The sequence below is a fragment of the Bombyx mandarina genome, chromosome 08, assembly GCF_030267445.1.
Source record: "Bombyx mandarina strain Sakado chromosome 08, ASM3026744v2".
NCBI classification, from domain to species: domain Eukaryota; kingdom Metazoa; phylum Arthropoda; class Insecta; order Lepidoptera; family Bombycidae; genus Bombyx; species Bombyx mandarina.
The window spans coordinates 4921933-4948710 of NC_143215.1; the positions used below are offsets into that span (position 1 = coordinate 4921933).

Here is a 26778-nt window from a genome sequence, read left to right on the forward strand (position 1 = left end):
TAATAAAAAGGCGATAATAGCACAATATTATTTGGATAAGATATTCAAAGGCGAATTATCTCAAATTGTTTTAGCTTTCTCGCAGGAGGGCGGAAAAGATACTGTGAATTAAATTCCGTAAAATTCCAAAAGCCCTCCGTACTTTAGAACAAAAATTCGTGAGCATTTATTCGAAGAAAAATAACATGAATAAAAATTGATTTTTAAGGGAATCACCTAAAGTAATTAATATTATCTAAGCCGTTGTAATGAAACTGTTATTTCAGTTTTGTTTTTATCTTTAATATGCGACTAATTAAACCGTTTTAACAACACGTTTAAAACTAATTAATACAAATTATACACTAGTATTTATTTGACTGTAAGTTTCCTCAACATTTACTTCACTTCGCTCTTCAATTGGGTTGCGGCTGTATATAGCTCATGTTTTATATCTGGATATCCCTCTAATAGGTCTTGCCAGTCGTTGAATTTTAAAAAAACCAAATCGACAACCTGTAAACATAGTTTTAGTAGAGGCCAAATGAAAAATAACTGACAACATTAGCTGACAGAGGAAGTATGAAAGTAGCATAGAAGATGCATGTCACTAGGATATGTATGGAAATGGTAGTGCAAGGTAGAGGGGGAAGAGGTCGACCGAAGAAAACATGGATGGTGTGTGAATGGCGATATGAGAGCGAGAGGAGAGAGTGTTGAGATGACGGCTGATAGAAGAGAATAGAAGAGAAAATTTAGCTGTGCCGACCCCACCTGGTGGGATAAGGGGGAGAAAAAGGAAGAGCTCTCTCTGTATACTTATTTTCTTGTGTATTTTTTTGTGTAAGTCACATTCTATCTACATGATATGTTGTAAGTTGCCTGATTTTGGTTTTTGTGAGCTCTAAAATAGAAACGTTATTAAAGTAAATGATATTACCGTGCGCGAATAATACGAGAATCCAAACGATACGTTTGGAAACATTCCCGGTATCAATCCAAAATAACCGTTTGCGCTCAACAAGGAGAGCATCTTGCTTTCTCCCCTGCAATTTTAAAGGCGTCATTCGAATTTTATGAGTGAACTAGCTGACCCGGCAGACTGGAGCCACTGCGGTCATCCACAGTGCGTTTCCAGAGGTCTTTTTTGCCACGTACCATCCGGCTATAGAATGAGCTCCCCTCCACGGTGTTTCCCGAACGCTATGACATGTCCTTCTTCAAACGAGGCTTGTGGAGAGTATTAGGCAGTAGGCAGCGGCTGGGCTCTGCTCCTGGCATTGCTGAAGTCCATGCGACGGTAACCACTTACCCACATCAGGTGGGCCGTACGCTCGTCTACCTACAAAGGCAATAAATAAATAAAAATACTTTGTAATGCCTCAATCGATAAATAAAAGACCTAAACAATGGCTGCCCCACCCGGCAGCCGTTGTAACTATACTTGAGATCTTAGAACTTATATCTTAAGGTGGATAGCGCATTTACGTTGCAGATGTCTATGGGCACCAGTAACCACTTAACAGCAGGTGGGCTGTGAGCTCGCCCACCCATCTAAGCAATAAACAAAAATACCTACTTCATTCGTTCACAGTTAGCTTACAGATGTATTTTTTTGCGAGGTTCTAAAATAAATTTCCCTTGCCGTTGTTCCCTGAAAACTATTTCACAAACATATCTACTATAATAGAATTTACTTAACAAATTTCGTAAAATGTCACCACAGGCTGACAATAATTAGCTGTGCACATAGCAATACAAATACCCAGAAAGAACTGTAACTAATAACACTCAGACAAGCTGTGACGTCGTCAATATTGATAACAAGAAAAAAGTGACACTAAAACCTTTAGTGCCACCTCTAAACCATTTAAAGGACAATGAATATAGGAATAAGAATATAATCTATCATAGTATACCATACTTTTTATCGACATATCGTTTCTCCACCTCGCCTTCGTGTATAAAATAAATACACGAATGTATATCTCCCTCTTGAACTATGCATTTGCCTATAAACAAATTATTATTTCGGTACGTGAGTGCAATATAACGAATTCCAGTCAAAAAAATCATCATCAAATAATATTCTGATGATTTAGAATTCTTACGTAACTCCTTCAGACAATCTATCAAACTATAAATACGATTCTTCCAAATCTTAAGAAATCTTGTACCAGTAACTTAACACTAGATGGGCTGTGAGCTCGTCCACCCATCTAAGCAATAAAAAAAAAAAGAAAAACATAGGCCTCCCCCAAGCCTCGCCACAAAGACTGGTCCTGCGCTGCCTGCATCCAGCGGATCCCCGCGAACCTCAATAGATCGACGGTTCATCTTATGGTAAATCTAACCACGCTGAAGAATTCATTACAGTAAAAGTAGTTTTAATTACGTACTACATACCTATTATCATTCTTGTAATTTATGCAGAAAAACGAGAAATTATTATCATTAATTTAGACTTAGCTGATAGCCTTGAGAGGCTATTTCAGCTTCTCCTTGACGTGTAGGTGAGCTAACGGGGCACAAACCGGAGTGCTACTAACATTGGCCGTAGCAAGACAGTGTTTCGCAGAATTTACCACCGGACCGGAAACGCGACCCTCTGAGAAGATCCGGCGAGAAACTCAGTGGGCTGTGTCTATGGGTTAATTTACTCGTCGGGTCCTTCGTCGCAAGCGACGGGTTCGGCGAGGGCAGCGACCGGTGCTTGTGGTACCTAAAAGCACCGTTAATGGATCGGGAGGATCCGTAATGACGTCTTTAGGGCGACGTCGACTGTTTACCATTCGATCCACAGCATAGGGTAAGAAACCGCCTCTTTATTGTACTAACAACACAAAAACTAAATATATCACTATATAGTATAAAACAAAGTCGCTTTCTTTGTCCCTATATCCCTATGTATGCTTAAATCTTTAAAACTACGCAACGGATTTTGATGCGGTTTTGTTAATAGATAGAGTGATTCAAGAGGAAGGTTTATATGTATAATAACATCCATTAAATAGTGGAGAAATACTGTTATTTTTGAGGTTTCTAAGGTGATGTCGTAAATAATCAATAATAAAATGTCATGTTTTCGGAGCGAAGCGAGAGCGGGTCGCTAGTTAGAACTACATAAATGCAAAATTAGTTATGTAACAATAGACGATGCTTACCCGGAAATATGACGATCCTTTGTAATCTAGAGACCAATTGACGTCTGAAGTATTGTGGAAGTTTTTGAAATAACGGAGGAGCAGTTAGATGATGCATATATAGCGCCTCCATAAGATCTTCGCGAAGACAAACTGGTGCCTGTCCTGCTAACTCAGGAAGCCAATTACCTGAAATGCAATTTCATATGTAATTTTCACCATTTCACGCGACTCTGAATGTAATTTACTCAAACCTCAATTGTTTATTTTATTTTTTATTGTATAGATAGATGGGTGGACACGCTCACAGCTGGAACCCATAGACATCTACTACGTAAATGCGTCACACACCTTGAGATATAAGTTCTAAGATCTCAGTGTAGTTACAACGGCTACCCCACCCTCCAAGCCGAAATGCATTACTGCTTCACAGCAGAAATAGGCAGGGTCGTAGTACCTACCCGTGCGCACTCACAAGACGTTCTACCACAACTTTCAATATTTTCGAAGCTTGTGCCATTTACAACAGTAATTTTTTAAACTAAAATCATACAAAAAAATTACTGATCAAATCGATTCACCTCTTTGTCTCCTCCATAGTTGTTTTGTGTACTCTTTAACAGATTCCAATAATGTGGGCGACAGACCTCTATGTTGCAGACACGTGATCAAATTGCCGACATTATAGTCGTACTGGTATAGCTCACGAAATTTTGTGTAGGTCGCGCCCATGGCAACACTGATCAACCACATGTCGATTATGAAGATGAAATAGTTTATAATAACTTTATAAAGTACTTGAGATGGAGATAAAGCAATCACCTGGGTTTTACAAAAGCTTAATTAAAAATAGTTTTAATAATGAAATGGGTATGTCTTATGGAAAATTTTGAACATGAAAACGAAACAGTAAACGTTGAACGAGTGTGTTCATGTATTTTTTTAAAAATTAAAACTGAATAAAGATAACATTCGAAGCCTAACGGCAGACTAAACACCTTAACAGTGGTTACATCCAATCGTAGCTTTGGAAGGCAAATGACGCTACTGATTTTTCTGAATCTACATAATATAACTTTGGAAAATAATAATGAGCACGGTAATACTGTCGCCTGCGCTTGTGGTTGCTGTTTCAAAACCAAATATTTCAGTGTATATGGCGATTCTAGAATCATATCTTAAACGTTTGTATCATTTCTAATAGTCTCAGTTCTTTTTAAAGGGGTAACTAAATAATCAAACTACAACTTTTATTTAAAAAAAAACACGACAATATTACGTGCGTTACGATAAATATAACTCACAGCATCATAAGTAGTACGTGTATGAATAAGAAGAATAAATGTCAAGGCTATAATGTAGTCGTTATGCCAATCCTTTGGCACAACAAAACTAGGCATCTTAAAGCGTTCAGGCTTGTAGTTTTTAGTGACTCTTGCACAGCCTGTTTGGAACGTGAATTTTATTTGACATTGAAACCGCTAAGGATTATTACTAGTTAGCCTGGCCTCTGATTAATTTAATCACAAAATTTAAGAAATACTCAGACTTAGTCTAGCAACACACTTTGGCGGCACTATGCCAGAAACATTTTCAATAATCATGATGCATATTTTTGAAGTCGCCGTGGTCTAAAGGATAGGAGGCCCGGTGCATTCGTATCGAGCGATGCACCGGTGTTCGAATCCGTTAAGCGGGTACAAATTTTTCTAATGAAATACGTACAATAATGTTCACGATTGACTTCCTCGGTGAAGGAATAATATCGTGTAACAAAAATGAAACCCGCAAATTTATATTTTGCGTAATTACCAGTAAATACTGGTGGTAGGACGTCTAGTGACTCCGCACGGGTAGGTACTACCTACCTAGTAGGTACCACCGTCCTGCCTAATTCTGCCGTGAAACAGTAATGCGTTTCGGTTTGAAGGAAGGGAGGCAGCCGTTGTATATATACTGTAAAAACTGTTACTTAGAACTCATGTCTCAGGTGGGTGGCGGCATTTACATTGTTGATGTTTATGGACTCCATTTGAGTCGTCTATTATCAAAGGTGGCAATCTGTGCATTTGGACAAAAAAAAATTATTGATATGTCAATACAGATTGATTTGAATATAATCGTCTCCTTCAAAGAATACGGTTCAAAACCTGCATTAAATAAAGGTTAATAGTTAACCTGTTATTTATCTAAGATGTCGTTCCGAAGAGTTTTGTGACTGCCAATGGAATACAAAGTCAATAATTCGTTTTTCTGATTTACCAATCATTGTTCAAAAGTCAGATTGCCGGCTTTGATAATAGTCGACTCATTTAATACCAGATAAGCTTACCCATTTAAACAATAAAAAAAAATTGGATTAATAATCCGTTCGCCCGATGATCATAAATTAAAAAATAAGATTAACTTCAATATCATAACACATTCAAGACTACTTGTAGTGTCTTATGGGGCTTGAAGGGACTGGCTGCTTTTTTCGCAAAAAGTAAGCTTTCCAAATTGCCTTAAGAGCACTGTTTCTGAATAGGTTATATTTATGATTTAAATGGCGCCTGTTTGCTTAACAATAGTAAACAAATTACCTCCATATCGAATACCCGGTATTGTCCACTCGTCGTAATCTATTGTTACATTAATTTCGGGTACCACTTCAATTGGTAATGGAAATTCACCTAAATATAAATAATTAACAATTGGTACCATTAAATAATAGGTGTACACCTATGAAGCTAGAGCGTTTTACAATACTTTCACATTTGAAGCGTTACTTGTGTATGGCTTTAATTTTTAAAAAATGGAACTATGTTCTTAAATGAAGTCATTTGTTTATGGTGGTAGGACATCTTGTGAGTGCGCGCGGGTAGGTACCACCACCCTATGCCTATTTCTGCCGTGAAACAGTAATGCGTTTCGGTTTTAAGGGCGGGGCAGCCGTCTCACTGTTACAAGTGAGACCTTAGAACTCATGTCTCAAGGTGGGTAGCGGCATTTACGTTGTAGATGTCTATTGGCTCCGGTAACCACTCAACACCAGGTGGGCCGTGAGCTCTTCCATCCATACAGCAAAAAAAGAAATAAATAAATGGATAAGGGTTTTTTTTCACTACATTTCTACGCTTTTCATCAATTCGGATGCGATAAAAATACAAGTACTTATGGAATACGAATTCCGTCGCGGTAGGAATGCCACAAAAATTTGGCTAACAGCATTAATGACGTGTACGGAGTAAACACTACAGACGAACGCTCGTTATTCGTTCGTTGTTAGCTTCCGATATGGAGATATTGATCTTAAAAACTGAACTCCGGTGTCGCCCGAAAACTAACGTCAACAACGACGTATTAAAGGCGATAGTGGAAGCTGACGATACTCAATCTCGCGCTGAGTTTAGCATCAGCTTTCAACGAAATTTGAAATAAAATACCTCTGCAAGCAACGTGAATCCATCCACAAGTCATAGCGTGGAACAACAACAGCACGATTGTCGTTTTTAATATCATGGGTGCCGCTTTACTCTGCAATATGGTCATCAGTATTTAGAACAAAAAACACACACACACACACGCATACACACACACACACACTCGTGCACACACACACGCACACGCGCACACACACAACATTTCATTTAATAATCTACCACATGCAACGTGCCTTCCAATTTCAAAACTTAGATGGCCGTTGCTTCAATGAAACTTTGACAACTTTGACCATAAATCGCATGGTAAGTAAATGTCCGCAATTCAAAATATAAATAGGACGCGTATCTGAAAGCGTTGTGCGCATTTTTCTTGTACTAGACGAATCCGGGTGTTTGACTGATTAACTACCTCCAACTGACGTACTTAACTTTTTCACAATGCATTAGAATTTCAAACTAGAATTACAAAGTCAATTATTTGCAAGTTAATCACATACGGGCTTCAAGACTGTAACTTTTGGTATCTACAAGTGAGTAATGAAATAACAACTTTTTTTGAGACAATAATTTTAAGAGCTGATCGTGTATTGTATAGGGATACATCGTATACATGGACTGAAAGACGAACCTATACCAATTTGTTTTCGTTAATTACTGTTTGATGTTTAGTATTCTATGATGTATGATTAACTCTTTAAGCATCATTATAAAATTGAGAAAGTTCACTGTCACCTTGAAACTCCTGCAAAAACTGTTGTGAAAATAGTAAAACTGTCTTAGCCTTAGAAACCTGATCAACTGATAGTTCCAATTGTTGGACACTAAAGTCAACAAAGGCAACACTAAAGTTGTAGCGTCAATGTAAAATCCCCATGTTCTGAAAACTCCAAAACCAATCTTGCATTTTACACATTTATTCTGGACTACTTGTAGTTCCATCTGAAACGTATCAAATGGGTTTTATATCATGTGACCTTTATGAATAAATTATATTAAAAGTGGCAACACGATTTTTTTGATTCATCAAATGAGCTTCTTGTGATCTTATTACTATCTATCACTAGATAGGCTCGTAAGCCCATGATCCTATTTAATTTTGTTTTTGTGGTTACAGGACCTTATATACTTCATAGGGTCAAAAATACCACTTTCAAATTTGAAATTGAAGCCTCAGTGTTAAAGTATAACGGCTATCCTTCTGTTCTCCAAACCGGAACTAGAGACTGATGATTTACAGATGAAGGAGATAAAACAATGTTACCTCTCATGTGATCTTACATTAAATTCTCTCACCAATAAGTACACTTAAGCTAGGAAACGTATTGAAAAATATAATAAAAAGAAACATATCCTTCAATACTTACAGTGTAAAATTCCGCAATGAAATTAGCAAAATAAACTAAATCCGACAGAATCAGTCCCCATACATGCTTCCCAATAAAATTCTGAGGCAGTGTATCGAGTATCAGTACCATTGCCACTGATGTTGTCGGTGCCACTACCCAGGCCAAATACAACCATTTGACGTACCAACTACCGTGATGAGCTTCCTTTGGTTTCGCCATCCACTGTATTAAAGACAACATAGATCAACAAATTCTCACCAACAGTAGTTTAGTAATACTAGACGATGACCGAGCTTCGCTCGGTTTTTTTTTGATAACGCCATCTTGTTGTGTCTTTAAAGCGGTTAGTTGCCCTCAATTAAGGAAAATAGTATTATTATTCGCCAATAGATGTCGGGAAGAGTTGATTATTGAAAACACGAATAAAACAACATTTTCTGAAAATAAATCGTAGCTAGATCAATTTATCGACCCCGAAATCCCCTGTATACTAAATTTTATGAAAATCGTTGAAGCCGTTTCCGAGATTCAGATTATATACATATACCTAGTCAGGTCATAAATTCTGTCACATGTTTAATGTAAAATAATTGAAACAAGTTTATTCATTATGTAACCATTCATATACCAAAACGAACTTAACAAAACATAGATTCTTATGACATTAAAGCTTATTCAAAATGACCTCCGTGATTTTGAATACAGACCTTCAATCTGCGCGGCCAGTCGTTTATCGCAGCACGAACGAGGTGCATGTCAATATCGGCGGCTGCCTTAATCAAGGATGTCTTGAGTGACTCCAAATTAGGATGAGGCTTTGAGCACGCCTTTTCCTCCAAGTGTTGCCATATCTTGTAATCTAACGGTTTCAAATCTGGACTGGTGGAGGGTCAGTCTTCGTGCCGGATGAAGTCGATTTCACGCGCCGCCAGCCAGCCTTGTGTGCTCTTCGCTCTATGAGCTGGCGCCGAATCTTGTTGGAATACCCAGTGCCTGTTATTGAACATGGTATGAGAAATAGGTTCCACAAGGTTCGTCAGGACTGTATTTTGATACACAACTGCATTCGTTTTTACACCTTTCTCACAAAAATGTACCTCTGTTAAGCCCCAATAAGAAACTCCCAACCATACCATGAGCGAGGATGGAAAATGACCTCGTTGGACACGCGGAATACGGTTGCTCGCTTGTTCACTACTGTGTGCGTACACCTTATCATTTTGTTTGTTGTAGCTCTCTTCTACGGTAAAAATTTTTTCATCCGAAAAAAGAATTTCCCGATATTTTTTTACCGCGTACCGCTTCAACAAAGCGCGGCATCTCTTCAGTCTCAAGTACATTAGACGAGCATTCAAACGATGTCCTGTTTTTCTTCGATATGCCCGAAGCCCTAAGTCTTCATTTAACACCCTTTTCACCGTGGTTCTGCTTAACCCCATCTGAAGGGCCAACAGTTTCTGCTTACTTTGGGATTTCTTTGAATTCGCGCCTTCACAGCTTTTATCACTGCTGTAGTCCTAACAGACCGAGGGCGACCACTTCTTGACCTGTCATCTACACTAGAGTCTTCATTGTATCGTTTGATGGTACGATAAACGAATCTTTTGGTTATATTCAAATTTTACAGTATGTTAAAAATTTGAATTGGCGCGTAACTGCAACGATGCAACGCAATAACTGCAACACGGTCTTCTTTAAGCGTCCACTCCATATTTAAAAATGAGTAAAATTCTAAAAGTATACATTTTTATTTTCATGGACAATTCGAAATTCGAATTCAATAAACTTTTTTGTGGCCAGCATTCTAAAAGAAAAGTTTTTACTGTGTGACAATACTTATGACCTGACTAGTTATATTATATATATTAATATACAAAAATTGCTCGTTTAAAGGTATAAGATTAAATTTCGTTATCTCAACTAATTCCAAATGATATCCTAAGCTGCTTTGTTCTAAAAAGTCAAAGTGAACAGTAAACATATTCACTATTATCTAGCTGAAACTACTCGTAACAAACCGATTGTAGTATTGAGTAACACTTCCAATTTCTTCAAAAGTAACTGATTTGTATGCTAAACAAAAAAAAAAAGATAAATATATAGCTCAGCATTGGTTGAAAACTCCATTAAACTGTGAATAAAAAAGAGTTTATACTTTTGGTTTCAATGTATTTTGTGAGCATACTTACAGGCAATTTAATACTTTTTCGACCTCGAAGGATGTATTGAACTGTATCGTAAGGGTTGTCCGTAACATTTTTACTGGTTGCTATGAAATCATCTTTCGACTGTGGATTATTTGAAATCGTCTCCCGCACCTGTGTACACCATTCACTTTGATTTTTCATTCCTACCTAATCGCTAGTAGCCTTAGGGGGGTATTCCTGCTACGCACGGCTTGGTGGGTGAGCTTACGAGGCTCAACTTTGAAGATCTAGCCCTAGCAAGAGCAGTGCTTCGCTGAATCAACTACAGGATCGGAATCGCGATCCACTGAGAAGATCTGACGAGAAACTCAGTGGGCTGTATCTTAAGGGTTAAGTTAAATGTGGAATCATTCACTGAATTGAATGGTGCTTGGAATGTCTAAAAGTACCGAGAGTGGTTGGTTCTCGAGGATCCTAAATGACGTATTCAGGGTGAAGGCAGCTGCGTGTTGTCCGGTAGTCTGGGTCGGAGATCTAATTTGACACCATTCACAAGTAAATATTCTGCTTACATATTTGCATGTTCATGTGTCGATTATTTAATTTAGTTGTAAGTACCAACACACTGTTGACGAGGTTATCGTAACAAACTTATATATTATCATCTCATGACAGTATTATATTTCCAAAATCCATTTCCATTTTCTTGACGAAATTATTTTTAAAACTGAACTGCGGAGCATGTAATAATATACTAATAATAATATAAAGTTTCTCTTTAGTGTTTATTTTTCACCGTGTCTCGTTCATTCGTCTTAAAAAGACTGTCTTGTTTCAAGAATAATGTTAGTATGAAGTTTCTAGTCACTAGATAGCTCGACGATAGGTATCAAGTATTTTTCCAGTCCATTCCATTTAATTAGTATTAGTCTGACATTTGCAGTGTGCGATGATGTTGAGCGTCTATCTATGTACCTACCTCATCAGTAATAAAATCCTGGAATTGTTTGTTTGATATTTGAAGCAAGTCAGCGTGACTTTCAGCCGATGCTGAAATTTTTATCGGACGGGAAACATCGTCAGTGAGCTGCCCGAAGATACATCCCTAGGAAAACATTAGGTAGATAATTTAATTGCCTTTTACTAAGATGGTAAATAAAAATTTTAAAAATTTTAAATAAAAATTTCTCCTGTAAATCATAATTTATACATATTACTTATTATTTGCATATTATATGCATGGTGCTCTAAAAGATAAAACGGGGTTGTCTTATCCTGTTAGACACTATAGTCTATTGTCACTACTGTTTATTAGACACTGGGGACAGGCCGTCTCGTGAACCCGCACTTGTACCAACCACCCTGCCTATTTATGCCGTGAAGTAGTTATGCATTTTGGTTAGAAGGCCGGCCGTTATATTATAAAATTGAGATTTAGAACTTATGTTTTAAGGTGCTCCGTGCTCTATGGGCCCTGGTAATTACTTAAAACCCGTGTCGTGAGTCCATCCAGCAGTCCAAGCAATACCAATTTTTTTTTTAATACCCAGAGAGTAATTATAAATTGAATGTGCGCTTTAAAGCATGAAACAGTTCAGTGTTTAACTCTTTAGTAACTAGGTTGATCAATTACAGATGTTAGCAAAGTCTCCAAGGTTTGGCCCCATGAACTCGCGTTCTACGCGTTCGGTGAAACTAGCATAACCTCTCGAGGTTACCAGCAATAGGTATGCAAAAAAAGGACTGATCACTTACTTTAGTTAATGTCGTTATCTTTTTAACTCCCTGGCTAATCACAACTTTCCCTCTGTGCACCACGTATATCGAGGAATTTAGATCCATTTCTCGTACAATCATTTCATTGGGCAGAAAATATAGTTGAGTACTAGCGCTAGCTAATTGACGTTCAAGAGATTCGCCACCTTGTAGAATCGAATTTAGAGCTAAAAGAGTTCTGGAAAATAAAATAAAATTGGTATTTTCTGACGTCAATCATTTGCTTAGTGCATTTGCATAGCTTTACTGGTGGTAGGGCCTCTTGAGAGTCCGCGCGGGTAGGTACTACCACCCTGCCTATTTCTTCCGTGAAGCAGTAATGCGTTTCGGTTTGCAGGTTGGGGCAGCCATTGTAACTTTACTGAGACCTTAAAACTGTATCTCAAGGTGGGAGGCGCATTTACGTTGTTGATGTCTATGGGCTCCAGTAACCACTTAACACCAGGTGGGCTGTGAGCTCGTCCACCCATAAACTTTTAACGAAAATAATAACGAGATTCGATTCAAGAAAGTTAAAAAGAACTCCATAATGTCAATTATTTGGATCTTTTGCTATCTAGAATATAATTCTGTTATTATATTTTAACCGTTAATAAGAATTCTATCCTTGAGAATAAAACCTATGGGTGTACTCGCGTCTTACTTATCTATATATAAACAATAAAAAAAAATGTACAGTACAAAATATAACTAAAGGTTATGAATAATTTCGAAAAAAACCTTTTCAAGAAGTAATAGCTTAAATCTTGTCTAAAAACAACACCGATGCGCTCATTGGTCAGATAATGAATATTAATGCCCTTGGTTCTGAAATCGAAATTAGAATGGCATCAATTATGATAAAGTCTAAATTACAATTACTTAAAGCTACGTAGTTTTTTTATCTTACAAACCCCAAGAACAAAACCTTATTGTGTAAGTTCACAAAGCAACATGAATACTATTAAATGGCCAGGATTCATAAAAAACATAGTGTAATTAGGCTTGATAAAATCACTAATAAGTGTCCCTCGAAATTGTCAAATTAGTGGAAACCTGTCACAGATAACAGGGTTCTAGTAGAGGTGATGAGAACTATCAAACTTAATAGAGATTTTGTTAATAACACAGTTTTCCCTTCAACATGTTCCAATGAAGACACGATATACAAAAAAGCAAATGCAAGCACGCATTTAAGACATAAGAGAGACATAAATACAAGCTTTCCCAATAGGATGTCAAGGATAGGGTCAAGTGAAAACTAAAATTATTGAGGTGACACCATTATAGTATTGCAGGATATTATATTGGTTCGAGCTCTAAATGTAATAATGGGTCGCCTCAAAACGTCTAATGGTAAGTGACCCGACTACAGTACCACTGGGTCTTGAGTTCGTTCCAGCCAAATGTCGGCGAAATGTATTTTGTTACTCGAGATAGGGTAAGGTTTGTTGTAAAATAACTATAATATAAAATTTACCATGCTAAAAATAGACAATTTTCGGATTGCCAAATGGCAACACTGTTGGCGGGAGCAATGACATTAATGGGGACGAGACAGTATAAATGGCGGTAGTCTGAAAAAAACGTTCTTGTCTCGTGTGTGTTACTTTCCGGCACCCATAATACAGGAGATAATTCCAGAATGAACCACTTAACGCAGATTAGTTTATTTATGTAATTAAAACAACAAACACAAATACCTTATCCACCAATATCTAAAATGGCGTACTGTTTTGTAAATCAAATTCTTATCAACCCTTTCGGCTTCTAAAAACCTTTCCAATTGTCTCACTCCATTTTGAAACATCGTATGTCCTCTGGAGTTTGAAATTAAAAGTGCTAGACTATAACACATCACGTACCTACACGAGAATAAAAAATAATATAATGATAAGAGAATGGAAAATAATTTGTGATTTCATTATTGATTGATGTAAATACCATAAATAATAACTTACTGTCTACATTATTCTCGACAAAATGAAGATGTTCAGATTTTCAAATTACTAATGTAAATTAATTTTAATTAGTAAAACAAATTTTAAAAGCGGAACGAATCAACTGCAGACGAATCCCTACATTTTTTGAAACTAAACATTTAGATACTTCTCTAGAAAATTAAAACTTGATATCATTACCAATGGAGCAGTGCTAGGAATAGCAGTGACGTTCCCACGCCAATATAAACTCTATTAATTATGAATCTTCCAAAATTCATCCGTGTAAATCCACATTGCACTAGACTTAAACTTTCAATATAAACCTGGAATCATATTTAAATTTGCTAACTATTTAAACTAAACTACAAAAAAACAATAAGCTACATATTTACCCAGCTATACATATAAGTACCAAGGAAACATTTTTTTTTAAAAATTCAGTAAATGATAACATCAGAACTTCATTAAAGTTTTCTTCGATCAACAAAACTTCGGATTTTTACTGGACGCAGATATGTCCAAACGGTTTAAGAAAGCTTTTCGCGCCTAGAATGTGGAGTATGTGAGTCTTGACGGTCTGCAGAGTATGTTGGGAGCAGACCGTGGACTCAAGGATATAATGATACAATATATATGAGTTAACCCACCAAACTTATCAAATTTTGAGGGATCGGTGAAAGAGTGTAAATTGCATCTCCACCCATTTATCTGAATTTAAGCAATCGCTCGTCTAAAGCTCAAATAGCTACTAAATGAAGTGAGCCTTCAACCCAGCAACCGTTAAATATACACATATACACAATAATAGTTATAACCGGGGACAAATAACACACACGGTAATCTGGCCCCAAACTACGATTCCCTGTACTAAGGGAACCAGAGACTGCTAAATTTGTACATAATTATTTACATTTAAATATATAGATACATAGATATTAAACACCCACACAAAGAGCATTTAATTAAATAAGCGTTAGGTTTCATTACACTCGTATATAACAAGATATAACAAATAAATAAATTCCAAACCAAACATTTCTGTACTCACAAGATGCAACTGTTCAACAGTGATGTTTCGGCTTAATTTAAAAAATGCCGGCATCCAGCATGTGCCCCTACGCTTAATGTCCAAAAGTTCGAATCGTGAATTGGCATCAAACGTGAATGCGACGCAATAACTCATCAAAAAATGACTACCTCCAAGCATAACAAGCACTAATATCACTTGCCACTTCACAATCTGAAGTCAAACAGTTAGCTTATTCTTTATTTTATATAACAATTAGTTTATATATTATGTATGTGTATAATAAAAATCTTACATTTATTTCCGTTATCTGGTACCTGTAACACAAGTTCTTTACGAACTTAGCACGAGACCAGTTAACGTTGCGTGATTGTTAGTAAATATTTATTTATTTAAGGGAATAATGGAACACAGTATTTTCACATTACGAACGACTATTTTCACTTGCTTCTGTTGCTTTAATTCTATGAATTTAAACATGGAATCTATCTTAATTATACCATTATTTTATGTTTTCAGTAAACAAAACATCAGTACCGTAATAAAAGCAGAGTTGATATTAGGTTTATCCCCAAGGTAATCGAAATATCCAAATAAAATGTACAAATGAGCGAATCTACACATTGTATTGATCAGCATGGCGTCGTTTTCATCCGTTTCATTTTCCAAAAGGGACCCGGCTATTTGAAACCAAGGCAACACTCCGATGATATCCAGTAAAAATCCTCTGCTCAAATAATGTTTAACACATTTAAGTTTGTCATATATTAATATACCTTTCTCGTCGTAATAGGGTAACTGTAATAAAACATTGCTGCTGGATGGGAGAAGCCGAGGATCATGTTTACCGGCGAGCAATTGGAGAGGTCTGTGTCCAGTAATGGACAGCTATAGGTCGATGATGATGAATAAAACAAACACAACTATCAAAGCCATAGGCAAAAACAAGTCCACTGGTAGAGCCTGTCTCGGGGTTCATCACAATGTTGGACCGGTACTACTTGCACATAGTGGCTACGATCTATACTCTACCACCTACCTTGTCAATACTGTATATCTTTATGGAATATTAACATATTTTTCCGGCAAATCTCATTCTAATTTCAATCGTAAAACAAATAACATTTTTCTCTTCTCTTAAATGGTCGGACGAGCTCACGGCCCAGCTGGTGTTAAGTGGTTACCAGAACCCATAGACAAATAGCCGCCACTCAACTTGAGACATGAGTTCTAAGGTCTCACTTTTAACAGTGGCTGCCCAGCCCTTCAAACCGAAACGAAGTACTACTTCACGGCAGAAATATTAGAATCAGCCTGAATTCGTAGTGTTCATCGAAAAATGAATAAATTTTAAAATTTCATAAAATGCATGCTGTTGCGGAATCAAATTAATTGATGGAATAGTTTAATTAAATATAATACATTTTTTTAAACTTACAGATAATTTTATAATTATATCTGTCCACGCGATACAGTCACAGAAAGCACAGGTCAGTATTAAAGGCCATCTGTATAAAACCCCACTCCCTCCTAAAAAAAACAAAAAGTGGTGCTAAAGTCTAGGACACTTATACTCTAATAATCTAATCGTAGAGCCTACGTGCAGTTCAGGTTTGTTAACTAGAACTTTTAGTTTTTATTACTTCACAATACCTCACCTCACAATATGCACACAGTTTGCGTTCCCATTAATATGATAATATCTACTCTATTTAATAAATTAATAGGCCATAAAAATTCTACATACCTTGCAAAGCTGCAGCCGAAATAGAAACAAATACAATCGTTGCCCTAAATAGCATCCAAAACTCCAGAAATCTGAAAATTTAAACCAACTTCCAATTTATTTGTAAAACGTAAACGTGTCATTACTGGTGGTACAGCCACTTGTGAGTCCGCGCGGGTAGGTACCACCACCTCGCCTATTTTTCCCGTGAAGCAGTTTGAGGGTTGGGGCAGCCATTGTAACTATACTTGATACCATCAAACTTCTATCTCTAGTTGAGTGGCGCGTTTACGTTGTAGATGTGTATGGGCTCCAATAACCACTTAACACCAGGTGGGCTGTGAGCTCGTCCACCCATTTAAGCAATAAAAACAAAGGAGACATTTTTCGATTCATACAGAATTAACAAGGGGAAATCCAATTTAATCACCCTTATAAATTTTCAATTAATATTAGTCATGTAAATGGTATTTTAAAAAATTGCACTAACTGAAAATCTGGAGCAGGCCAAGCATCGACATTGTAAATAGTAGGTGTAACAGGAGAACTCATGGGCTCTTTTGTAATAGGTGCAATCAGAGACATCCTTGAGTGGAATATGCGCTCCCTTAATTTCTTTTGATACTACAGGTAAAATATATGTTGGTAAGTAAAAATTGTCTATAATGTATAACAAGTATATAAATATCAAAACTTATTTACGTCTCTATGTTTTTTCAGGTAACTTTGATATATTTTATCAAAACCGGGACTAAATTCGTCGATGCAATTCTTAAAGTAGGTCCATTCGGTGGGGTAACGCTTCAAAATTTTATGGAAATCTTGCAACTTTATATATAAGATCTAAAAAATTGATATATCGAAAATTACCGCCCTTGTTTAATCCATTCTATTTAAACGAATGTCTTTAAATTGATACTTAACACTTTTGTGGACTTGGATGTTTCATATAATGATTAATGAAATTGAATTTGGAGTAAAAGAAATAGGGTTTTCGAGTAAATTCCTAGTAAGTAATTTGGTACAAAACGTTATTGTATTAATGTTTATTTGACGAACGATCGCCTGGCATCAGCCCTCAATGTCAACTCAACTCAAGCCTTCATCCTTATAACCTATTTGGTTGGGAACGAAAAAGAGAAAATCTTTTACCTTATCATCAGAGTTATTTTTAGTTGTTCTAATATATATATGCAGGTTTATCTAAAATTACTGTCAGGTGTGTTCAAGCTTTTATCAGATTTCTTCAATAAAGTAAAAACTGCCATTACAGGAATAGTAGTAGGTCTTGAATTGGCATGTTATGATTATAATCAAATATATGTAGAAAATCAGGCGAAAATACTATTGAGGACGAAAAATAGAAAAGCCTAATTTATAGCTGAACTATAATGGTTCTTTTCTTGTTCTTAAATAAATATATAAAAACGAATAAATATATTATATGCTCAATTTGAGTATTTATTATTATTATAATTTATTATTGCCTTGTAGGCAGACGAACATACGGCCCACCTGATGGTGAGTGGTTACCGTCGCCCATGGACTTCAGCAATGTCAGGGGCAGAGCCAAGCCGCTGCCTACCGCTTAATACTCTCCACAAGCCTCGTTTGAAGAAGGACATGTCAAGCGCTCGGGAAACACCGTGGAGGGGAGCTCATTCCATAGCCGGATGGTACGTGGCAAAAAAGATCTCTGGAAACGCACAGTGGAAGACCGCAGTGGCTCCAGGTAGTATGGATGAACTCTACTCCGGTGGCGGGCGGTGCAATGGTAAAAACGAGATGCCGGTATCATTTCGAACAATTCCTCAGAGCACTCCCCATGGAACATACGGAACAAAATACAGAGGGAACCGAAGTCCCTCCGCAGACCCAGACGTTCCAAAGGATCCGTGAGAATGGGATTATGGACAATCCGAACGGCCCTCCTCTGTATGGAGTCAAATGGAAAACCTCATGAAAAATATCACCTCGCAGTCTGTGCAAGCTATATAAGTCCTTAGTGAAACGTTCTTGAGAAAAACAGAGCTCATTGATAACAATTGTCCGGGCTTGTGATAAGTCTTCAATAATTCTCCGTTTTCGCTATGAAATTCACATTTTATATGACCCTAGAAAATTTACTATTAATTAAAGGTATACTAAATTAAAAATATGTTAAATGCACATTAAATACCTATTCCGTGAACAAAGTACAAATTAATGGTTACTAATGAATACTAACTTTTACAATCCAAGAAGCGTTTTTAATCTGTACACCAAATAAAACTATAGCTGAATTTTTGGGCAAAATCAAAAACTTGGCATAATACGCCAACTCGCGAATGAGACCTGGGTGTGCTCCAGCAAACGCTTTAGATTGACTAAGTATCTTCTCTGCAACTTCACCTTGTACTTTCCAAAATATGTCAAATGGTTCATTTTTCAAAAAATCTGGATTCATCACGTCTGCTCCATGATAGTATTTCCAGTGGCAATTCAAATATCTATTCAGACGTCTTAGTAAATCAGGATGAATATTGTAATACTTGTAATATTTCTTCAAGTTCGTAACAAAGTATTTGTAATTAACTATACCTCTAAACTGGAGGTAAATTGCCGCAATTAACAAAGTCTTGCAAAACATATAAACCATGAAGCTAGTGTACAGACTAATCATACTTAGATAGATATCAATCAATTTACGCGGAAAATACTCCAAAAACATACGTTCGAATGTCCATGCTATGGCAATGTCAATTTTTTCTTCAATTCGTTCTGCACATTGCGATTTCGGTATATCTAAGCCGCAATGCTTCTTACCAAAGAAATGGGAAAACGTTATTCCGGGTATTCGAGTAGAGAGCATATAAAAAACGTAACTCATTATGTAAACAGCACTAAAATTTATGATTATAATTTTGTAGCCTACTATATGCATTGGATTATTTCGAATGTCCCAACGAACAAGTTCTCCAGTGAACAGAATATAGATTTTTATAAGTCTATTAAATTGAACCAAGTAATATAAATCGGGCATACCAAATAACAGAACTAGGTTCTCTATCCATATAGTAGACAAAACATCCAAGAAGAAGTACAAAGTTTTACATCGAGTAAATACAACTGAAGCAAAAGACTCCCTAATGTTATCCTGATTCTGTAAAGACGTCAATAAAGAGACACAAATATCTGCCGTGTAAACTAAATCTGTCCAGAATTGGAAAAATCGAAACGGCATTGGGATACTGAGACTTGTTATATGTGGCGGGTATAACATTAAAACTAATGAAACAGTCAATATTACTATTTTGCGCCATATTGTAACAAAACTAGAATTCGGCGCAAATATCCAAGGAAAATTAACATTGGCAAAAATAGATTTTGTTTGCAACTGGGCATCTCTGCAAAGAACTAATTGACCAATGTATTTTGCACAGTGATAATTTGTTTCCTCTGGAGGGATTTCATACTTAAATCGCTCTTTTCTAAAGGTTTTCTTCCAGTTACTAATTACTTCTGATATTTGCCACCAACGTTTTTTAATCCATGAAATACCCTCAACCTCAGCTCTATTTAAACCTTTTACATCTTGCTTACAACGATACAAAGCTTTGGCATGTTCTATTCTATTTTGTGCAGATTCCAAAATTATTCGTCGATCACCAGGAAATTTATGCATGCCTCGTATCATGTGATACCGAGACACTGAGAAAACTTCGCAGTATGTTAAGCAACGAACAACGACTTTCCTATCTGTAGGGCTGATGAAAAAATTTATGTCCCCAAATACTGTTCCGCCTGTAACTGATAGGACTGGTGTAACGCCATCGTCTTCTGACATCAACTGAACTATTCCAGATTTTATGTAGTATATGTTTGTATAACAATGAGGACCCGTAAAGAAATTCTCTCCAGGAAGCTTGTAATCTAACTTAATAAAATCACATATCCATCTCTTAAAAGGAATTGTTGTTTTTCGCAGAGTAGGACTATGATAGAAAACCGGCCACACTAGATCCTGACATATGTCTAATCTCAAGTATCTCGGTAGCTCTGCCATTACTTCTGGTAAATAAATTACGCCACTGCGCTTCTTCCAAATAAGTTTATAAAAATTTTCAACTCTTACGTTAGCTGTAACTGAAGAATTGCGTCTTCGAGTATCTTGTACAATTCTCTGAACATGTGGATAGTTGGTAAAAATTCTACGAAGCGTTAATATAGCTTCAGCAAACAACTTTGGCAGTACTACAAATAAAGTAAACACATAACCACATATCATAAGGAAACATATCATATAGAATTCCCAAATTGTTGATGGCTTCGTTTCATCAAAAGAACGGTTTATTGCAAAGGACAACACATAAGCAGAACTGTAGACGTAGTTCGTGTAGTTTTCATCTGTCTCGTTCAGCTGGAATGAGATTTTAAAATAATCTATATATATAAAAATGAATTGCTGTTCGTTAGTCTCGCTAAAACTCGAGAAGGGCTGGACCGATTTGGTTAATTTTGGTCTTGAATTATTTGTGGAAGTCCACAGAAGGTTTAAAAGGTAGATAAATATGAAAATGCTCGGAATTAAATAAAAATAACAATTTTCTTTTTCCTTTGATGTGTCCCCCGTCGCACGGATTCCTTTTGTTTGTTTTAAGTTTATTTTATACAAAAGTTTAGGTATTTTATTTATCGATTGAGGCACTACAAAGTCTGCCGGGTCAGCTAGTATGAAATAATAATTCTCTACAATATTAAATTTACTTATTCTTTTTTGCCTTTCGCGGTTGAGACGATGGGCCCTTGGGGCCCTTTTTTTTTTATTACTCTTACACCCGACGTCCGATCCCCTCCGAGGTCAGAACCCGGATGAGGTAGGGGGGCTACCGCGGTCAACACTACAACCAGACGGCGCGGCTCACCCCAAGGACGCCCAGCCGACGGAGCCTTCGAGGCGAATCGAAGGCTCTGAAACGTCGGCCGTCTCGGTACGGCAGCCCGTCGGGCCGCCCAGACGGTGCCGCTGGTGTCCCGGAATACCCCGCTGGACCAGAACCAGCCTGCCGGGTCGGGACGCGATACACCGTCGACCGGTCGCTCTATTCACTCCACGGCAGCGCGCTAGAGTGCTGGTAGCGCGCCGCGTGGCCTCACCCCCTCAGGTCGCCCCTTGACCTTCACCGGGGGGGCCCTTGGGGCCCTGAAGCAAAGATTTTTTTAACAGAAATCTTCAAACGCTTGAAGGAGGTTACACGTGATGCTAAGGCTGGCTGGTACTTTGCACAGAGAGTGAGTCTGGCTGTCCAACGAGGCAACGTAGCCAGTATCTTGGGAACTGTGCCTCCTTCAAGCGCATTGGAAGATATGTTCTACTGTGTCAGTTGATCTAGGTTAAATTATTTTGATTTGACTTTTTGTTAATAATAATAAATTGTTAAAACTTAGTATTTAGAAATTTGCAAGTTATTTTGACTATTATCAAGATGTGTGATGCATTACCTTACGAACAATATAATGACGCCAGTCATAATATATATTAGAACCAGAACAGCTTTTACAAAGACCGTATTTAGTTAACAGCAACCAGAAGCAAGTAATACAGTTCAGACAGCTCGCCAGTAATAATGTAAATCCAATAACTATGTGCCAAAATGAATGCGTTGATTCTAAAGAGAAATGATCGACAACACGGTATATTCTGTAAATGATAATTACATAATAATTTGAAGGTATTCACCAAGTTTTAGGTACAATTTAAAACATTCTATTTTTTTTATACTTACACAACAAATTCGGTAAAAGCTAAAATATTTGGCCATATGGCAGTTGGGGGACAGATATTTTCTTCTACCAAACGATAGAATGGTATCAAAGACACTATGTCGAGTAGCAAGTAAAATGCCGACTTGGGCAAGTATTCCCGGCGCATAGCTTTCTCAGTTACTTGCCTAAAATCATTAAATATACTGAATGGATTTTTTGTGCTGGATGATGCTCTATCTTAAGACGTCTGTTAAGGTGTCTAGGCTTATTCCAGAACATTACTATTATTTTTAACATTAATACATCTAGACATTAACGGTGGGAAGACGACATTAAAATCAGTTGCATCAAAATGGTACATCTGTTTACATGAACGATGCCTCTAGAGGCTTATGTTAAACCAAAATAATATTTATCGACTTCTGAAAAAAAAGCTTTAATAGATTTGAAAGAACGTTACATAAATTAAGCATTGCTATAGATAATATAAGTACCTAATAATAAAAAAAAGGTCAAGTAGTTAAGTCGTCGTGGCCTAAAGGATACAACGCCCGGTGCATTTTTATTTAGCAATGAGACTGTGTCGGTTTTCCAATCCCACAGGCAAGTACCAATTTTTCTGATTAAATCCGTACTTAGCAAATGTTCACGATTGACGTCCATGGTAAAGGAATAACATGGTGTAATAAAATTAAATAGTAAACCCCTAAAAGTGGTAACGTGCGAACTTCTCGAGGCCTGTGATGTCTTTGTGCCCTGGTAAACAGTTCGCACCATGTGGATTGTGAGTACGTTTATCCGTCTATTTAAAAAATAAACAAAATGTGTTTGGCATGTTGTAGATTTATATATTTTAACTATAAAATAATACTAAGGACAAATTAAATGTAAGTTACAAAGCCTTCTAAACCTAAATAAAACAGTGCCTCCATTGAGCTTTAGTATGGAAAACTCATCAATAGCATAGAATACATGCCGTTTTGCTTATCCTTTAAATTGAAAAAATATTGTAGTAAAAGTAAGTAAATAAAATAGGTAGTTTCTATATTACGTCCGAGTTCCGTGCGAGTTGGCGATAATTTTTTTTTTTTTTTATTGCTTAGATGTGTGGACGAGCCCACCTGGTGTTAAGTGGTTACTGGAAGCCCATAGACATCTACAACGTAAATGCGCCACCCACCTTGAGATATAAGTTGTAAGGTCTCAGTATAGTTACAACGGCTGCCCCACCCTTCAAACCGAAACGCATTACTGCTTCACGGCAGAAATAGACAGGGCGGTGGTACCTACCCGCGCGGACTCACAACAGGTCCTACCACCAGTAATTACGCAAATTATAATTTTGCGGGTTTCACTTTTATTACACGATGTTATTCCTTCACCGTGGAAGTCAATCGTGAACATTTGTTGAGTACGTATTTCATTAGAAAAATTGGTACCCGCCTGCGGGATTCGAACACTGGTGCATCGCGCTCAACGCGAATGCACCGGACGTCTTATCCGTTAGACCACGACGACTTCTTATTGTGTGAACTGGTAAGACTTACTTACTATAAACTGTCTTACCACTGTACTCAAGATAAAACTAGTGGATTGAAGATAAAGAAATACCTAGTGGAAACAAATATGTATAAGAGCTATTGGCTAATCCATAGCCAGATAGACTATTATTATTTAATAATTTAATAAAATCATCTATGATATGCAAATGTGACCACTGTTGTTGATTACTTAAAGATAAAGAACATATAATGCGTTTCCAGACAATTAAGTAGCCTGAAGTGAACCTAAATAAATAAATAAAAGATGTGTGGTATCGTCGGACACCGGATAGGAACGAAGTTCCTTATTATAAAAAAAATAATTTTAAGTTATATTCGAGGTATATAGAAATAATTATTCGGTTATACATTTTTTATGATATTTTTAATAGTGAAAATAAAAAAAATCGCAAGGGTCAACCACTCGGTAGTGCAATGGAGCAGCCTCGCCCTGGGGGAACCACCTGCATAATACGAGAACCTCTATTAACTGTGTAACATATCGTCACCGCGATTCAAGAATCGTTAAATTTACGTGAAGCGACATCTGTTGATAACAAACTAAATAGAAAAAATCTAACCTCTATTAACTGTGTAACATATCGTCACCGCGATTCAAGAATCGTTAAATTTACGTGCAGCGACATCTGTTGATAACAAACTAAATAGAAAAAATCTTACGTTACGGACGTTTTTTCCGCGTTAGGGTACCCCTCCGCATCGTCCCATAAGGAACTCCGTTCCAAAATACGAATAAAAATAATGTATCTTAACATTACACGGCTTCCTTATAAAATATACTTTCCAAATAAACAACAAATACCTACCTGTGTACAATATGAAGGAAAGTATCGACTCCGTAAATGGTATCGCAACAATACCAATAGAAATACTTCACGAACGACAGACACATGTTTTGGTCCATTACGTCTAAGCAGTAAACAATCGGATAAACAGACTGGATCGGTCCCTGTGAATGATACATGTACATACATATAACTTATTACGTCTGGATACTTGGTGTGTCCAATAACATCCATATGACGTAGGTAAGGCTTCTGAATTTCAGAATTCGTTTGTTTTGCGCAACAACTTGCTTGCTAGAACGTTCAAATTGAATAAAATATTAATATAAGCATATTCTTTTATTACATTTATAAAAGACAAAAGTAGAATTTTCTTTTTCAGTACCGTCGACTCATGACCTCATGACCGACATGATGCGTTTGGTGAAACTAGCATAAACCTTCGACGCTACTAGCAATAGATAGGCAAAAAAGTAAAGTACGGGTAATTGAAAATGGGGTAGGGAAAAGTAAGAAGTACTCGTAGAAGTTAATTAAGGTAAAAATATCCCAATCTGCTTCAAGATATTCTTTTGTTTGTTTAATGTTTTCCAAAACTACAAAACATATCGTATAAATAAATTCTAAATTTTTGTTTTCATTCACATAAAATTTTTAAAGCATAGCATTATTGCAAGCTTAATGAAATTTAAGCAAAAAATCTCTTTTATTTTGGAATTTTGAGTAAAACTTACCAAAACACTTTTAATAAGAACGCTAAAAAGTACCATCAATTTAAATCCTGAATGAAATGGTAGGAATATGAGATTACTCCATTCTATATTGGAATCAATATTCTCGTCATCTTCACCGTCGTCTTCTTTCTTTTCAAAGGCGACTTCGTTCATGATTATACTAAAGTTAATTAATATAATAATCAAAAAGCAACGTAATTAATAATTAAATATCAATTTACTCTCATAAATTAAACACTAATGGTTCGATGTTTTCACTTTTGATAAAATAACTGTCATTTTATAACTGAGAGTTTAAAAATATAAATTTTGACGTTAAAGAAAAATACACATGACTATATTCTCTTTGGAACCGGTGAGCATTAAGACGAAAACAAGTATTCTAAGTTAAATTAACAGATTACTAACAAGTATTGTGTTGGCTTGCTAAGTCGCAATTTTATTGATAAGTATCTTAAATAACGACACTACAATCTATATTTATGGAGTTAAATAAGCATCGCTATTGGGACTTAATTAAATAAGTACTTTGATGTATAAGTCTCCGACCACAAAACGACGCGAGCGGTGTTCACTATAGGGCCAGAAAAGGTTGCCCATTACCTACCCTTAAAACCTGTAATTTATTTTCACCCTTGCGTAAATTACAAAAAATAATTAAACTCTCAACGTTTAAGTGGGGACTTGCAAATGATACCAGTCATCAGATAGAGACTAATACAGAAAGGAGTTAATTAAGCCCTTTTCAAGGCTTGATAAAAAGGTAACGCCCTAACTTTCTTCGTAAGTCAATTAAGCCCTGATAAAATTGCTAACCTTGATTGATATCTCATAACTTTGTTATTGACTTTGCTTGAGGCCTAGTTTAGTCGTTTTTATAAGACCATATTGAGCAAATGAGATCAGGAATACTATAAAACCGCCGTCAACTTTACGATTCAGTTAAATAGATATAATTTAGTTTACATTCGTTCTCGTTACGGTATATATAGTTATACTTCTTCTTCTTTGATGGTATCGTTCTTGACAGAGAGGCTGTAGTCACCACTAGTCGTTGCTGGCAAGCTTCACAACAAGCCACAACGGTATACAATCTATACTAATATTATAAAGAGGAAAGATTTGTACTTTGTTTGTTTGTTTCGAATAGGCTCCGAAACTACTGGACCGATTTGAAAAATTCTTTTTCCATTAGAAGCCGACATTGTCCCTGATGAACATAGGCTACTTTTATTTATTTATTTTATTTATTTATTTTTTTTGGTTTCATGTGTATTTTAATGTTTCCGAAGCGAAGCGAGGGCGGGTCGCTAGTTAACACTAAATAAGCCGTGAATCAACTGCCTATGTTTTTTTTATTTATTGCTTAGATGGGTGGACAAGTTCACAGCCCACCTGTTGTTAAGTGGTTACTGGAGCCCATAGACATCCACAACGTAAATGCGCCACCCACCTTGAGATATA

At 36.6% G+C, this 26778-nt stretch overlaps 1 protein-coding gene across 1 annotated transcript; it reads right to left on the reverse strand.

The window, feature by feature from the left end:
* Positions 1-292: 292 nt before the first annotated feature.
* On the reverse strand, positions 293-25467 carry LOC149502469 (uncharacterized). Its single transcript, XM_089728938.1, has 28 exons — positions 25315-25467; positions 24602-24744; positions 22254-22418; positions 21970-22168; positions 18716-20887; positions 18462-18602; positions 17191-17331; positions 16979-17112; positions 16510-16580; positions 16201-16292; positions 15300-15560; positions 14784-14975; positions 13934-14058; positions 13496-13657; positions 12534-12620; positions 11793-11991; positions 11017-11142; positions 10080-10208; positions 7909-8112; positions 7277-7483; positions 6548-6638; positions 5705-5794; positions 4427-4566; positions 3704-3944; positions 3144-3311; positions 1904-1991; positions 920-1025; positions 293-495 (listed from the first exon to the last, which is right to left on the reverse strand). The coding sequence occupies exons 1-28, from the start codon at positions 25465-25467 to the stop codon at positions 379-381; spliced, it is 6144 nt and encodes a 2047-aa protein (XP_089585064.1). The 3' UTR covers positions 293-378.
* Positions 25468-26778: the final 1311 nt, after the last annotated feature.

Bases quoted from the DNA above. Each gene is read 5' to 3' on its own strand.
- LOC149502469 (XM_089728938.1), bottom strand. From the start codon at position 25,467: ATGAACGAAGTCGCCTTTGAAAAGAAAGAAGACGACGGTGAAGATGAC. The intron at 13,658-13,933 runs GTAATGATATCA...ATTCTCGTGTAG, and splicing joins TTCCTAGCACTGCTCCATTG to GTACGTGATGTGTTATAGTC. The intron at 3,945-4,426 runs GTGAGTTATATT...TGTAAAACCCAG, and splicing joins CACGTACTACTTATGATGCT to GTGATTGCTTTATCTCCATC.